General features: G+C 56.8%; 2 protein-coding genes across 2 annotated transcripts in view; one reads left to right on the top strand and one right to left on the bottom strand.

The window, feature by feature from the left end:
- Positions 1-7954, bottom strand: part of SYT11 (synaptotagmin 11) — a 23565-nt gene extending 15611 nt beyond the window's left edge. Inside the window, exons 1-2 of the mRNA XM_038768596.1 lie at positions 7800-7954; positions 549-1276 (exon numbers count right to left, since the gene is read on the bottom strand). Coding sequence (XP_038624524.1) covers positions 549-1276; positions 7800-7833 — 762 coding nt within the window. The 5' untranslated portion in view covers positions 7834-7954. The remainder of the gene's footprint in view (positions 1-548; positions 1277-7799) is intronic.
- Positions 7832-15059, top strand: LOC119947026 (basic proline-rich protein-like). Its single transcript, XM_038768503.1, has 6 exons — positions 7832-8013; positions 8137-8325; positions 9643-10742; positions 12465-12604; positions 12739-12900; positions 15042-15059. Exons 1-6 carry the CDS (start codon positions 7832-7834, stop codon positions 15057-15059), a joined length of 1791 nt encoding a protein of 596 aa, XP_038624431.1.

The following is a 15059-nucleotide window of genomic DNA, read 5'->3' as shown; positions in this document are numbered from 1 at the left end:
GCCACACGGGGCTCACGGTCTTCATCCCCGTTTGACAGACGAGGGACCCTTAGTACAGCGCTACGCTTAGTCCAGTGCTCTGCACTCAGTAAGCGCTCAATAAATACGATTGATTGATGGACCCGAGGCCCGGAGAAGTTAAGCGACTTCTCTTAATGATAATAATCATTAATAGCAGTAATGATGACGGTATTAAGCGCTTACCACGTGCCGGGCCACACGGGGCTCACGGTCTTCATCCCCATTTGACAGACGAGGGACAGTACTACGCTTAGTCCTCTGCACACAGTAAGCGCTCAATAAATACGATTGATTGATGGACCCGAGGCCCGGAGAAGCGAAGCGACTTACCCAAGGTCACACGGCACGCAAGCGACGGGGCCGGGATTGGAACGCGCGACCTTCCGACTCGCTTCAGGTCCGGCCTCGCCGTCGCGCCCCGGGCCGGCCCGTCCCCGACGCCGTCCCGGGGCCCTCCCGGTCGTCGTCCCCGTCCGTCCGTCCGTCCGCGGGGACCCCCCCCCCCCCCGACCCCCCGTCCCCCTGACCTGAAAGCTCCTCTGGCTGATGTCCCGGGTGAGCTGGACCTTGGCGGCGGCGGGGTCGAGGCCGGCGAGCGGGAGGACGACCTCCCCGATGACATCGTCGCGGGAGAAGCGGTCGAAGCTGAGCACGAGGAAGTGGAGGGCCAGGTCCTGCAGCTGGCTGGCCGGCAGCCCGTAGAAGGTGAACGTCTCGTCGAACACCGGGTTGCGGGTGCGGCGCAGCACGCGCGTCTTCACCCGGTGCCGCCGGTCCGGCAGCACGGTCATCTTCACGTAGGGGTCGGCCGCCTGCGTCTGCGGGTCCGTGGCCGGCAGTCCCCGGGCCTCCTGGATGGTCACCACCAGGGCCTTCTTCAGGAAGTTGTAGTCCACGGCCACGCTCAGGGTGCCCAGCGGGGCCGGGGGCGAGGGCGAGGGGCTGCCCGGGCTCGGCCCCGGCTCCTCGGACTCCCCGGACTCGGGGGTCCCGGACTCGGGGCTCGTAGGCCCGGGCCCGTAGTCCGGCGCGGGGGGCTCCGGGCCCGCCCGCTCGGCCTTCCTCTGGCCGGCCCCGCGGCCCAGGGGCTCCGGGTAGATGCTGACCCCCTTCAGCATGTGGATGAACTTGTAGGGGGGCGTCTGCTGCTTTTTCGACGCCCTCCGCCGGCAGCACGTCCAGACGAACACCGACACGGACACCGACACCACCAGCACGGTGGCTCCCACCAGGCCGGCCACCACCGGAGAGACGTCTGCGGGTAGGAGCGGGGGGAGGCCGTGAGGAGGAGGAGGAGGGGGCGGGGGGCACGACGGCGGCGGGGGGGGGGGGGGGGTCAGGGAAGGCCTCTGGCGGGAGGGAAATCGGGGAGGGGGCCGAGGGGGGAATCGGTCAACCCGATTTCTCCAGCCACTCCTGGCTGTGTGACTCCGGGCCGGTCCCTTCACTTCTCTGGGCCTCAGTTACCTCATCGGTCAAACGGGGTTCATTCCTCATCGTCCTCGATCGCATTTACTGAGCGCTCACTGTGCGCGGAGCACTGGACGAAGCGCTTGGGAAGGACAAATTGGCAACGTATAGGGACAGTCCCTACCCAACGGTGGGCTCACAGTCTAAAGGGAATTCATTCATTGAATTCATTCATTCAATCGCATTTATTTATTTATTTATTTATTTATTTATTTATTTATTTATTTATTTATTGATACCATTTACTAAGCGCTTACTATGTGCAAAGCACAGGAGGCCTTCCCAGACTGAGCCCCTTCCTTCCTCTCCCCCTCGTCCCCCTCTCCATCCCCCCCATCTTACCTCCTTCCCTTCCCCACAGCACCTGTATAGATGTTTGCACATATTTATTGCTCTATTTATTTATTTTACTTGTACATATCTATTCTATTTATTTTATTTTGTTAGCATGTTTGGTTTTGTCCTCTGTCTCCCCCTTTTAGACTGCGAGCCCGCTGTTGGGTAGGGACTGTCTCTATATGTTGCCAACTTGGACTTCCCAAGCGCTTAGTACAGTGCTCTGCACACAGTAAGCGCTCAATAAATACGATTGATTGATTGACTGTCTCCCCCTTTTAGACTGTGAACCCACTGTCGGGTAGGGACCATCTCTATATTTTGCCAACTTGTACTTCCCAAGCGCTTAATACAGTGCTCTGCACACAGTAAGCGCTCAATAAATACGACTGAATGGAATGAATGAATGAAAGCATTGTTCTAAGCGCTGGGGAGCTTACAAGGCAATCAGGTTGTCCCACGGGGGGCTCGCAGTATTAATCCCCATTTTACAGATGAGGTAACTGAGGCCCAGAGAAGTGAAGTGCCTTGCCCAAAGTCCCACAGCTGACAGTTGGCGGAGCTGGGATTTGAACCCATGACCTCTGACTCCAAAGCCCATGCTCTTTCCCCTGAGCCTTGCTGCTTCTCCATTTATGGAGCGCTTACTGTGCGCAGAGCACTGTACTAAGCGCTTGGGAAGTGCAAGTTGGCAACGCACAGAGACGGTCCCCACCCAACAGTGGGCTCACAGTCTAGAAGGGGGAGACAGAGAACGGAACAAAACATATTCACAAAATAAAATAAATAGAATAAATATGTACAAATAAATAAATAAACTTTATTATTTATCACTTAACTTCCCTCTGCCTCAGTTACCTCATCTGGCAAATGCCCAGACTGAGCCCCCTTTTTCCTCTCCTCCTTCCTTTCCCCACAGCACTTGTCTATATATTTGTACAGATTAATTACTCTATTTTACTTGCACAGATTTATTAGTTTATTTATTTTACTTGTCCATATTTACTATTCTATGTCGTTAATGATGTGCATCTAGCTTTAATTCTATTTGCTCTGACGACCTGACACCCGTCCACATGTTCTGTTTCGTCGTCTGTCTAGATTGTGAGCCTGTCGTTGGGTAGGGACCGTCTCTATACGTTGCCAACTTGTCCTTCCCAAGCGCTTAGTCCAGTGCTCTGCACACGGTAAGCGCTCAATAAATACGATTGATTGATTACACTCTGATTGACTGATTGATTAAACTCTCTCTACCTCCTTAGCCTGGTTCTCTCCTCCCGTGGGGGTGAGTTTGTGTGTGTTTTTGTGTCCCCTCCTTGCAGGTTCTTATCTTCCCTGGTATTTTATCAGCGCCTACGCGCTGTGGTAGATACAGAATAATCTGATCTCCCCAGTCCCTGTTGCTCACGGGACTCATAATCAATCAATCAATCAATCAATCGTATTTATTGAGCGCTTACTGTGTGCAGAGCACTGGACTAAGCGCTTGGGAAGTCCAAGTTGGCAACATATGGAGACAGTCATTCATTCATTCATTCAATCGTATTTACTGAGCGCTTACTGTGTGCAGAGCACTGGACTAAGCGCTTGGGGAGTACAAGTTGGCAACATATGGAGACAGTCATTCATTCATTCATTCATTCAATCGTATTTATTGAGCGCTTACTGTGTGCAGAGCACTGTACTAAGCGCTTGGGAAGTCCAAGTTGGTGACATCTAGAGACGGTCCCTACCCAACAGCGGGCTCACAGTCTAGAAGGGGGAGACAGACCACAAAACATATTAACAAAAGAAAATAAATACAATAAATATGGGCAAATAAAATAGAGTAATAAATCCATACAAACATATATACATATATACAGGTGCTGAGGGGAGGGGAAGGAGGTAAAGGGGAGGAGGGATGGCTCGTGACCCTACCCAACAGTGGGCTCACAGTCTAAAAGGGGGAGACAGGGAACAAAACCAAACATACTAACAAAATAAAATAAATAGAATAGATATGTACAAGTAAAATAAATAAATAAATAGAATAATAAATATGTACAAACATATATACATATATATGTATGTATACTCATAATCTGAGAGAGGGACAGCAAGTATCTTCTCCAGTTTTTCCGAGAGTCTAAAATTTATGCCGTCCTCTCCCAGGCGCCTAGTACAGTGCCCTGCACGCAGTAAGCGCTCGATAAATTCGACCGATGAGGAAAACCGAGGCCCCGAAGCAATTCGTCCGAACTCACGCATCGGGATGGAGGGAGAGCCTGGACCACAACCCAGCTCTCCCGATCCGGGGGTCGGGAGGCGGTGGGTGGGAGGGAAAGGAGGAAAAATGAGGAGGAACAGGAGGAAATCCAGCCCCCAACACCGGGAAGTCAAAGGGGTGACCGTGGACCCCCCGGTGCAAATGAGCGGGCAGATTGAAGGGGGGTGGTGGTGTTACTGACCGGAAACAGTTATCAGTTATCTTTTAGACTGTGAGCCCACTGTTGCCAATTTGTACTTCCCAAGCGCTTAGTCCAGTGCTCTGCACACAGTAAGCGCTCAATAAATACGATTGATGATGATGATCCGTGGATTAAGGCCAGTACGGTGCTCTGCACGCAGTAGGCGCTCAATAAATAGGATTGATTGATTGATTAGGGCCGAAGTGGGCGGGAAAGTAAGCCAATTGGGGGGAACTACTCGTAGACACTTCCCTCCTCCAATTTATGTGGAGGAATATTGAACGGAGGCGGGGGAGTGTTGGCCCAAACCACGAAGACCACCAGGGAAAGGGGGATGGGAGGCGGGAGAGAGATCCGAACGGAAGACGCACGAGGCAGGATGCCGGAGTCCTATATTTGCTGTGTGACCTTGGGAGCCCCGGTGTCCCTCTCTGGGCCTGGCAACCCACCCTCTCCTCAGCCCCCACTGGGCCCGGGCGTGGGGGGACGGGGAGCGGCGGGGATTCAGGGGACGGCGGCCCCCCTGTCATCATCATCATCATCAATGGTATTTATTGAGCGCTTACTGTGTGCAGAGCACTGTACTGAGCGCTTGGGAAGTACAAGTTGGCAACATAGAGAGACGGTCCCTACCCAACAGCGGGCTCACAGTCTAAATGATGATGATGATGATGGTGATGATGGCATTTGTTAAGCGCTTACTATGTGCAAAGCACTGTTCTAAGCGCTGGAAAGAGCCCGGGCTTCGGAGTCGGAGGTCATGGGTTCAAATCCCGACTCCGCCACTTGTCGGCTGGGTGATTTCGGGCAAGTCACTTGACTTCTCTGTGCCTCGGTTGCCTCGTCTGGAAAATGGGGGTTGAGACTGTGAGCCCCACGTGGGACAACCTGATGACCTTGTATCCCCCCACCAGCGCTTAGAACAGTGCTTTGCACATAGTAAGCGCTTAATAAATGCCATTATTATTATTATTATTATCTAGCGCAAAGCTAGGACGTGGGTTTAGAAGGGCAGGGGGTGGGGGGTGGGAAGTGGTCGTCCTTCTTGGCCACCCCCTGAACTTCTCCGGGGCCCGCTCCTAAATGGAGGATGATGATGATGATGATGATGATGATGGCATTTGTTAAGCGCTTACTACGTGCAGGGCACTGTTCTAAGCGCTGGGGGAGGTTACAAGGTGATCAAGTTGTCCCACAGGGGGGCTCACTGTTTTAATCCCCATTTCACAGATGAGGTAACTGAGGCTCAGAGAAGTGAAGTGAGCTGGGCAGGGGCTGGGGGCTGCATACCTCCTTCCCTTCCCCACAGCACCTGTATATATGGATATATGTCTGTACATATTTATTACTCTATTTTACTTGTACATATCTATTCTATTGATTTTATTTTGTTAGTATGTTTGGTTTTGTTCTCCGTCTCCCCCTTTTAGACTGTGAGCCCACTGTTGGGTAGGGACTGTCTCTAGATGTTGCCAACTTGGACTTCCCAAGCGCTTACTACAGTGCTCTGCACACAGTAAGCGCTCAATAAATACGATTGATTGATTGATTGATTTTATTTTGTTAGTATGTTCGATTTTGTTCTCTGTCTCCCCCTTTCAGACTGTGAGCCCACTGTTGGGTAGGGACCGTCTCTAGATGTTGCCAACTTGGACTTCCCAAGCGCTTAGTACAGTGCTCTGCACACAGTAAGCGCTCGATAAATACAATTGATTGATTGATTTTATTTTGTTAGTATGTTCAGTTTTGTTCTCTTTTAGACTGTGAGCCCACTGTTGGGTAGGACCGTCTCTAGATGTTGCCAACTTGTGCTTCCCAAGCGCTTAGTCCAGTGCTCTGTGCACAGTAAGAGCTCAATAAATACGATTGATTGATTTTATTTTGTTAGTATGTTCGGTTTTGTACTCTTTTTAGACTGTGAGCCCACTGTTGGGTAGGGACTGTCTCTATATGTTGCCAACTTGTACTTCCCAAGCGCTTAGTCCAGTGCTCTGCACCCAGTAAGCGCTCAATAAATACGATTGATGATGATGATGATGATGTTGGGTAGGGACCGTCTATGTTGCCAACCTGTACGTCCAGTGCTGTGCACACAGTAAGCGCTCAATAAATACGATCGATTGATTGATTGATCCGTAGGCGAAGGAGGAGCTGAGGCTGGGGGGCCCCCAGCCAAGGCCCAGAGGGGCGGCCCCTAATCAGCACCCACCATTCGTTCAATCATCATCATCAATTGTATTTATTGAGCGCTTACTATGTGCAGAGCACTGTACTAAGCGCTTGGGAAGTCCAAATTGGCAACCTATAGAGGCAGTCCCTACCCAACAGTGGGCTCTGAGTGCAGGGCACTGTGCTGAGCGCTCCCTCCTCCCAACCCCGCGGTGGGGGATGACATCATGCCTTCTCGAGGACACAAAGCGGCCCGGCGGGCGGGTGGGAGGGAGGGAAGACCCTCCAGGCCGTGGGTTGTCTCCCCCATCCCGGGAAACAAAGCCCCCCGAAAGAGAAATCACGTCATTTCGGAGCCCGGCGCCATTAGGGATGGGGCCTAGCCGCCCCGCCATTACGGTGCAGAATCGGGGAGGCCGCCCCCTCCCTTCCCCTCCCCTCCCCTCCATCAATCAATCAATCGCATTTATTGAGCACTGTACTAAGCGCTTCGGAAGCCCATGTTGACAGTCCTTACCCAACAGTGGGCTCACAGTCTAAAAGGGGGAGACAGAGAACAAAACCCAACGTACTAACAAAATAAAATCAAGAGAAGGGATGTGTGCAAGTAAAAGAAATAAATAAATGAGTAATAAATCTATGCAAAATATATACAGGCGCTGTGGGGAAGGGAAGGAGGTAAGATGGGGGGGATGGAGAGGGGGAGAGGAAGGAAGGGGCTCAGCGCCAAACCACACCGTTCCCCTCTTTTTCCCGGTCCCCTCCAGCCCCTCCCCGCCATTCCACTCATTCCATCGTATTTATTGAGCGCTACCGGGGGACTAAGCGCTTGGGATGTACTTAGCTGCGACAGGGCGGCAGAAGAATGGAAGCCCACCCCGCTATTCCCACGCCCGCCTCGCCCTCTCCCCTCCCCTGCTCTCATCATCATCATCATCATCATCAATCGGATTTATTGAGCGCTTACTGTGTGCAGAGCACTGGACTAAGCGCTTGGGAAGTCCGAGTTGGCAACACATAGAGACCGTCCCTGCCCAACAGTGGGCTCACAGGCTAAACGGGGGAGACGGAGAACAAAACCAAACATACTAACAAAATAAAATAAATAGAATGGATAGGTACAAGTAAAATAAATCGAGTAATAAATATGTACATACATCTATACAGGTACTGTGGGGAAGGGAAGGAGGTAAGATGGGGGGATGGAGAGGGGGACGAGGGGGAGAGGAAGGAAGGGGCTGAGTGTGGGAAGGCCTCCTGGAGGAGGTGAGCTCTCAGCAGGGCCTTGAAGGGAGGAAGAGAGCGAGCTTGGCGGATGGGCTCTCGGAGGCCAGGCCCGAGCCCTTAACTCACCGTAGGGGGGGCGGAGGTTGGTGATCTCGGCCATGGCGTTGGCCCAACGCAAGGCTCCCCGCGTCTTCCCCTCGGCTCGGTTGGTGCCCGAGGCCGCGGCCCCCCGCAGGAGGTTGTTGGCCGGGGCCGGGGAACGGTCCCTTCCTCCCTCCCTCCCTCCCACCCGACTGCGATGGCCGGAGGCCGAGGCCGAGGCCGCCGCCCTGAAGATGCTGTAGGGATGCTCTGAGCGAAGGATACAGGTGCAGCAGCACTGGTCCAGAGGCGAGCGAGGCCCCGCCCCTTTCCGAACGCTTCCGAAGAGGGAGGCCACGCCCCTTTCCGAACGCTTCCGAAGAAGGGGCCCCGCCCCTTTCCGAACGCTCCAGGAAGGCCCCGCCCCCTCCCGAACGCTTCCGAAGAAGGAGGCCCCGCCCCCTTCCGAACGCTCCTTGGTGGCCCCGCCCCTTTCCGACCGCTTCCGAAGAAGGAGGCCCCGCCCCTTTCCGAACGCTTCCGAAGGGGGAGGCCACGCCCCCTTCCGAACGTTTCCGAAGAAGGAGGCCGCGCCCCTTTCTCTCCCCCTTTTAGACTGTGAGCCCACTGTTGGGTAGGGACTGTCTCTATAGGTTGCCAACTTGTTCTTCCCAAGCGCTTACTACAGTGCTCTGCACACAGTAAGCGCTCAATAAATACGATTGATTGTTTTATTACTCTATTTACTACTCTATTTATTTATTTATTTTACTTGTACATACCTATCCTATTTATTTTATTTTGTTAGCATGTTTGGTTTTGTTCTCTGTCTCCCCCTTCTAGACTGTGAGCCCGTTGTCGGGTAGGGACCGTCTCCATATGCTGCCGACTTGTACTTCCCAAGCGCTTAGTCCAGTGCTCTGCACGCAGTAAGTGCTCGATAAATACCATTGAATGAATGAATGAATAAATACGGTTTAATTTACTGAGAAGCAGCGTGGCTCAGTGGAAAGAGCATGGGCTTTGGAGTCCGAGGTCAGGGGTTCAAATCCCGCCTCTGCCAATTGCCAGCAGTGTGACTTTGGGCAAGTCACTTCACTTCTCTGGGCCTCAGTTTCCTCATCTGTAAAATGGGGATGAAGACTGTGAGCCCCCCGTGGAACAACCTGATCACCTTGTAACCTCCCCAGTGCTTAGAACAGTGCTTTGCACACAGTAAGCGCTTAATAAATGCTATCATTAGCCCCCTCCTTCCTCTCCCGCTCTTCCGCCTCCCCATCCCCCCCGCCTTACCTCCTTCCCCACCCCACAGCACCTGTAAATATGTATACATGTTTGTACATATTTTATTACTTTATTTATTTTACTTGTACATTTTTATTCTATATATTTTATTTTGTTAATATGTTTTGTTTTGTTGTCTGTCTCCCCCTTCCAGACTGTGAGCCCGCCGTTGGGTAGGGACCGTCTCTATGTGTTGCCGACTTGTACGTCCCAAGCGCTTAGTCCAGTGTTCAGCATACAGTAAGCGCTCAATAAATACGATTGAATGAATGAATGAATAAATACGATTGAATGAATGAATGAATGACGTTCTAGACTGTGAGCCCACTGTTGGGTAGGGACTGTCTCTATATGTTGCCAACTTGGACTTCCCAAGCGCTTAGTACAGGGCTCTGCACACAGTAAGCGCTCAATAAATACGATTGATTGATGAATGAATATTACTGTTATTGAATGAATGAGAGGGGCCCCGCCCCTTTCCGAACGGTTCCGAAGAGGGAGGCAAGCCCCGCCTCTTTCCGAACGCTTCCGAAGAAGGAGGCCACGCCCCTTTCCGAACGCTCTGGGAAAGGGAAGCCCCGCCCCTTTCCGACCGCTCCCGAAGAGGGACGCTCCGCCCCTTTCCGAACGTTCACGAAGAGAGCCCCCGCACCTTTCCGAATGCTCCCGAAGAGGGAAGCCCCGCCCCTTTCCGAACGCTCCAGGAAGGCCCCGCCCCTTTCCGAACGCTCCCGAAGAGGGAAGCCCCGCCCCTTTCCGAACTCTCCAGGGAGGTGCCGCCCTTTTCCGAACGCTCCCGTAGAGGGACGCTCCGCCCCTTTCCGAACGTTCACGAAGAGAGCCCCCCCCCCTTTTCCGAATGTTCCCGAAGAGGGAGGCCCCGCCGCTTTCCGACCGCTCCCGAACGCTCCAGGGCCACGCCCCCTCACCGAATTCCTCCCCGGGCCGCCGCCCCCAACGGCCGCCCTGCGGAAGGAAAAGGGGCGACGCCGGGCGGGTCCGCTTCCTCCCCTGTCCCCCGAAATCCGATAGGTCACGTGACGGCCCCCCGACAAAAGCCACGGAAGGGGCCCTGCTGGCGGGGCCGGCGTTTGCGCCCCCTGCCGGCGGCGCCCTCCCATTGCGCCCCCTTCCCGGAGGCGCTCTCCCATTGCGCCCCCTCCCGGCGGCGCCCGCCCATTGCGCCCCCTTCCCGGAGGCGCTCTCCCATTGCGCCCCCTGCCGGCGGCGCCCTCCCATTGCGCCCCCTGCCGGCGGCGCCCTCCCATTGCGCCCCCCCCGGCGGCGCCGTCCCATTGCGCCCCCTCCCGGCGGCGCCGTCCCATTGCGCCCCCTCCCGGCGGCGCCCTCCCATTGCGCCCCCTCCCAGCGGCGCTCACCCATTGCGCCCCCTGCCGGCGGCGCCCTCCCATTGCGCCCCCTCCCGGCGGCGCCCTCTCATTGCGCCCCCTGCCGGCGGCGCCCTCCCATTGCGCCCCCTGCCGGCGGCGCTTTTCCACTGCGCCCCCTACCGGCGGCGCCCTCCCATTGCGCCCCCTGCCGGCGGCGCCCTCCCATTGCGCCCCCTGCCGGCGGCTCTCTTCCATTTCGCCCCCTCCCGGCGGCGCCCCCTATTGCACCCGCTGCCGGCGGCGCCCTCCCATTGCGCCCCCTCCCGGCGGCGCCCTCCCATTGCGCCCCCTGCCGGCGGCGCCTTCCCATTGCGCCGGCCAGTCACTCAGTACATCATATTTCTTGAGCGCTTACTGGATGCAGAGCACTGTACTGAGCGCTTGGGAAATAATAATGATGGCATTTGTCAAGCGCTTCCTATGTGCAAAGCACCGTTCTAAGCGCTGGGGAGGTTGCAAGGTGATCAGGCTGTCCCACGGGGGGCTCACAGTCTTCATCCCCATTTTCCAGGTGAGGGAACTGAGGCACAGAGAAGTTAAGTGACTTGCCCAAAGTCACACAGATGACAAGGGACAACACCTTGTAACCTCCCCAGCGCTTAGAACGGTGTTTTGCACATTGTAAGCGCTTAATAAATGCCATCATTATTATTAAGTGGCAGAGCAGGATTTGAACCCATGACCTCTGACTCCAAAGCCCGGGCTTTTTCCACTGAGCCATGCTGCTTCTCAATGGAAAGTACAATACAACAATAAAGCAATAAACAGTGACATTCCCCGCCCAAAAGGAGCTCACAGTCTACAGCGTGGCTCAGTGGAAAGAGCCCGGGCTTTGAAGTCAGAGATCATGGGTTCAAATCCCGACTCCGCCAACTGTCAGCTGTGTGACTTTGGGCAAGTCACTTCACTTCTCTGGGCCTCAGTTCCCTCGTCTGTAAAATGGGGATGAAGATTGTGAGTCCCCCGTGGGACAACTTGATCACCTTGTTAACTTCCCCAGCGCTTAGAACAGTGCTTTGCACATGGTAAACGCTTAATAAATGCTATCATTATTATTATTATTATTCTAGACTGGGAGCCCGTTGTTGGGTAGGGACCGTCTCTAGATGCTGCCAACTCGTACTTCCCAAGCGCTTAGTCCAGTGCTCTGCACACAGTAAGTGCTCAAAAAATACGATTGAATTTATAAATTCCATATAAATAAATACGAGAGAAGCAGGGTGGCTCAGTAGAAAAGAGCCCGGGCTCTGGAGTCAGAGGTCATGGGTTCAAATCCCAGCTCCGCCACTTGTCAGCTGGGTGATTTTGGGCAAGTCGCGTAACTTCTCTGGGCCTCAGTTCCCTCATCTGTAAAATGGGGATGAAGACTGTGAGCCCCCTGTGGGACAACCTGATCACCTTGTAACTTTCCCAGTGCTTAGAATAGTGCTTTGCACATAGTAAGTGCTTAATAAATGCTATTATTATTATTATTATTGAATGAATGAATATTTGTTCTGATGATTTTGACACCTGTCCCCCTCCTTCCTCTCCCCCTCCCCATCCCCCTCGCCTTACCTCCTTCCCCTCCCCACAGCACCTGTATATATGTACATATGTTTGTACATATTTATTACTCTATTTTATTTGTACATGTTTATTCTACTTATTTTATTTTGCGAATACGTTTTGTTTTGTTCTCTGACTCCCCCTTCTAGACTGTGAGCCCGCTGTTGGGTAGGGACCGTCTCTAGATGTTGCCGACTTGGACTTCCCAAGCGCTTAGTACAGCGCTCTGCACATAGTAAGGGCTCAATAAATACGATTGATGATGATGATGATGAAACTGTCTCCCTGTTTTGTTTTGTTGTCTGTCTCCCCCTTATAGACTGTGAGCCCGTTGTGGGGTAGGGACTGGCTCTAGATGTTGCCAACTTGTACTTCCCAAGCGCTTAGTACAGCGCTGTGCACACAGTAAGCGCTCAATAAATACGACTGAATGAAGGAATGAGTGAAGGGAGGGGGCGGTTTGAGGAGCGCCTCCTTTAAGGCCTAGAGGCCGGGCCGGGCCGGGCCCAGCCCGCCGCCCGCGGCTTCGTCGTGCCCTCAACCAAAATGGCCGCCAAACCGCCCTCCCGCCGCTTCGTCGTGCCCTCACTAAAAATGGCCGCCAAACCGCCCTCCCGCCGCTTCGTCGTGCCCTCAATAAAAATGGCCGCCAAACCGCCCTCCCGCCCCCCCGCGGCTTCGTCGTGCCCTCAACCAACATGGCCGCCAAACCGCCCTCCCTCCCCGCCCCTCCAGGGGCCGGCGGGGCGCATGCGCCGGAGCGAGAGGCGGGCGGGCGGGAGGCCGAGCGCGAGCGTGGGGTCCCCGCCCCCTCCCTCTCCGCCTCCCCCTCCCCGTCCCCGTCCGGGTCCCCCGTCCGCGGGCCGGCTTCCGGTGGCGGGCGGGCGGCCCCGGCGGCTGTACGAGGGGCGACAGGCCGCACGGTCGGTGAGGGGCCCGCGCGGGGGATTGTGGGGGGAGGCCGAGCCGCCAACAAGGGGGGCTGGGGGAGGGGGGGGACTGAGGGGATGGGGGGGGAGGGGACTGAGGGGATGAGGGGGAAGGAAGGGTACTGTGGGGCTGCGGGGGAGAGGGGAGGAGGAGGTGGTGGGGAAGGGGGCTGAGGGGATGAGGGGGAAGAGGTCGGGAGGGAGGCTGAGGCTGAGGGGGAAGGAGAGGGGAGGAGGGGGGGAGGGGGGCTGAGGGGGAAGGAAGGGGACTGTGGGGATGAGGGGGGAAGAGGTGGGGAGGGGGGGCTGAGGCTGAGGGGGAAGAAGAGGGGGAGGAGGTGGGGAGGGGGGCTGAGGGGCCGAGGGGGCTGGGGGGGGGACAGGGGAGCAGGGGGAAGAGGGGAGGAAGGCGACTGAGGCGCCAAGGGGCCTGGTGGAGGGGGGGGCGGGGACTGAGGCGCTGGGGGGGGGACAGGGGAGGAGGCGGGGAGGGGGACTCGGGCTGAGGGGGAAGGAAGGGGACTGTGGGGGAAGAGGGGAGGAAGGGGACTGAGGCGCCAAGGGGGCTCGGGGGGGGGGGGGACGGGACGGGGTGGGGAGGGGGGCTGAGGCGCCGAGGGGGGGGGGGGGGACGGGGGAGGAGGGGGGGGGAGGGGGCTGGGGGGAGGGGGGGAGAAGGGGGGAGGAGGTGGGGAGGGGGGCTGAGGGGGAAGGAAGGGGACTGTGGGGATGAGGGGGAAGAGGTGGGGAGGGGGGCTGAGGCTGAGGGGGAAGAAGAGGGGAGGAGGTGGGGAGGGGGGCTGAGGCGCCGAGGGGGCTGGGGGGGGACAGGGGAGCAGGGGGGGAAGGGGACTGAAGTGCTGAGGGGGAAGAAGGGGGGAGGAGGTGGGGAGGGGGGGCTGAGGGGGAAGGAAGGGGACCGAGGCGCTAAGGGGCCGGGGGCGGGGGGGTGTGTGTGTGAGGCGGTGGGGAGGGGGGCGGAGGCCCTAAGGGGGCTGGGGGGTGGGGAAGAGGGGAGGAGATGGGGAGGGGGACTGAGGGGAGGAGACGGGGCTGAGGGGGAGGGGGGAGGGGGGCTGAGGGGATGGGGAAGGGGACTGAGGCGCTAAGGGGGCAGGGAGGTAGAGGGGAGGAGGTGGGGAGGGGGGCTGAGGCGCTGAGGGGGGGCTGGGGGGGACAGGGGAGGAGGTAGGGAGGGGGGCTGAGGCGCTAAGGGGGTTGAGGGGGGCAGAGGGGAGGAGGTGGGGAAGGGGACTGAGGCGCTAAGGGGGAAGAGGGGAGGAGGTGGGGAGGGGGGCTGAGGCGCTGAGGGGGAAGAGGGGAGGCTGGGGGGGACAGGGGAGGGGGTGGGGAGGGGGGCTGAGACGCTAAGGGGGTTGAGGGGGACGGAGGGGAGGAGGTGGGGAAGGGGACTGAAGTGCTGAGGGGGAAGAGGGGATGTGGTGGGGAGGGGGGCTGAGGGGCTAACGGGGCTGGGGGGCAGAGGGGAGGAGGTGGGGAAGGGGGCTGAGGTGCTGAGGGGGCTGGGGGGGTTATGGGGGAAGAGGGGATGTGGTGGGGAGGGGGACTGAGGCGCCGAGGGGGCAGAGGGGAGGAGGTGGGGAGGGGGACTGTGGGGGAGGAGGAGAGGAGATGGGGAAGGGGCCTGAGGGCCGAGGGCCCTGGGGGGGATGAAGAAGGGATAAGTTGGAGCTTAGCCCACTGCCGGGGAAGAGGGGATGAGCTGGGAAAGGGGACGGGGGAGCTAAGGGGGCCGCTGGACAAGAGGGTAAGGTGGGGAAGGGGACCAAGGAGCTGAAGGGGCTGAAGGGGCTGGGAGCGGGCTGTGGGAGAAGAAGAAGAATTCATTCAATCGTATTTATTGAGCGCTTACTGTGTGCTGAGCACCGGACTAAGCGCTTGGGAAGTCCAAGTCGGCAACATCTAGAGACGGTCCCTACCCAACAGCGGGCTCGCAGTCTAGACAACAAAACATGTGGACAGAGGGGAGGTGTTGGCGACGGATTGGATGTGAGGGGTGAACGAGAGAGCGGAGTCGAGGGTGACACCAAGGTTGCCAGAAGGGATGGTTGGAAGGAAGGATGGAGTGACGAAGTTGCCCGAGGGGCTAAAGGGGACGGATGCTTTTGGGGAAGGGGGCTCCGGGGAACTGA

The sequence above is a fragment of the Tachyglossus aculeatus genome, chromosome Y4 (assembly GCF_015852505.1).
Source record: "Tachyglossus aculeatus isolate mTacAcu1 chromosome Y4, mTacAcu1.pri, whole genome shotgun sequence".
Taxonomy (NCBI): domain Eukaryota; kingdom Metazoa; phylum Chordata; class Mammalia; order Monotremata; family Tachyglossidae; genus Tachyglossus; species Tachyglossus aculeatus.
The sequence above is the reverse complement of the archived record's forward strand: the minus strand, read 5'-3'. Positions and strand labels throughout refer to the sequence as shown.